Source organism: Geospiza fortis, unplaced genomic scaffold, assembly GCF_000277835.1.
Source record: "Geospiza fortis unplaced genomic scaffold, GeoFor_1.0 scaffold102, whole genome shotgun sequence".
Taxonomy (NCBI): domain Eukaryota; kingdom Metazoa; phylum Chordata; class Aves; order Passeriformes; family Thraupidae; genus Geospiza; species Geospiza fortis.
In genome coordinates this window covers 1782787-1783476 of record NW_005054373.1, presented here as the reverse complement: position 1 = coordinate 1783476, position 690 = coordinate 1782787, and the positions used below count along the sequence as shown (strand labels likewise).

At 50.9% G+C, this 690-nt stretch overlaps 1 protein-coding gene across 3 annotated transcripts in view; it reads right to left on the bottom strand.

Moving 5' to 3' along the window:
• BANP (BTG3 associated nuclear protein) overlaps positions 1-690 on the bottom strand; it is a 99851-nt gene that overhangs the window by 97304 nt on the left and 1857 nt on the right. For all 3 annotated transcript variants that reach the window (XM_031060174.1, XM_005424771.3, XM_031060175.1), the window contains exon 3: positions 45-244. In XM_031060174.1, coding sequence (XP_030916034.1) covers positions 45-244 — 200 coding nt within the window. The remainder of the gene's footprint in view (positions 1-44; positions 245-690) is intronic.

The window sequence follows — 690 nt, the reverse complement described above, 5'->3', positions numbered from 1 at the left end:
GGATTTGGGGGGTTTTAGGGCAGTGGGCAGTGCTGTGTCCTTACCATCGGACTTTATTGCAGGTCTGGGTGGCGCCCAGCGGGGACCCGGCCACCATGGGCACCTGGATGGGGCTGTGCTGCTTGTTCATGACCAGGTCCAGCTTCTCCTCCAGGGATTTGCAGGTGGCCTCCAGGGCCAGCAGCTTGGCCTCGATGCTGTCCAGCCTCAGGCATATGGTCTGGTTGATGGAGTACAGGAACGACTGCGGAGGGAGGAGAAGAACCCGCATTGAGCGCTCCGAGTTCATCCCCACTCCTGAGGAAGCTCCAGACAAACGTGACTGGGAAGCAATCCTAAAGGAACTCACAGCCTGTCTAGTGACAAAATCCACCCCTGATGACATCCAGGAGCGTTTCAGCAGGCTCACATTCTTCCAGATCTTTATTTGGGAGCCAAAAGAAGCCCAGCCAAAGCCATTTTCACCTAAGCACTTTGTCAGGATGATTTCATCCGCTGCAAAATCATTTCTAATGACTTGCCAAAGCCTTGCAGCCCACATGTGAAAACAAAAGGATTATAAATCTCTGGATGCATCCTCCTGGATAAAGTTAGTAAGTTTTTTTCCTGCCCAAACAGATAAATTGCAGTGGAAATTGTATCAACACAAAAAATCTCGGGGACAATTAATGCCACTCACTTCAGCTTCCT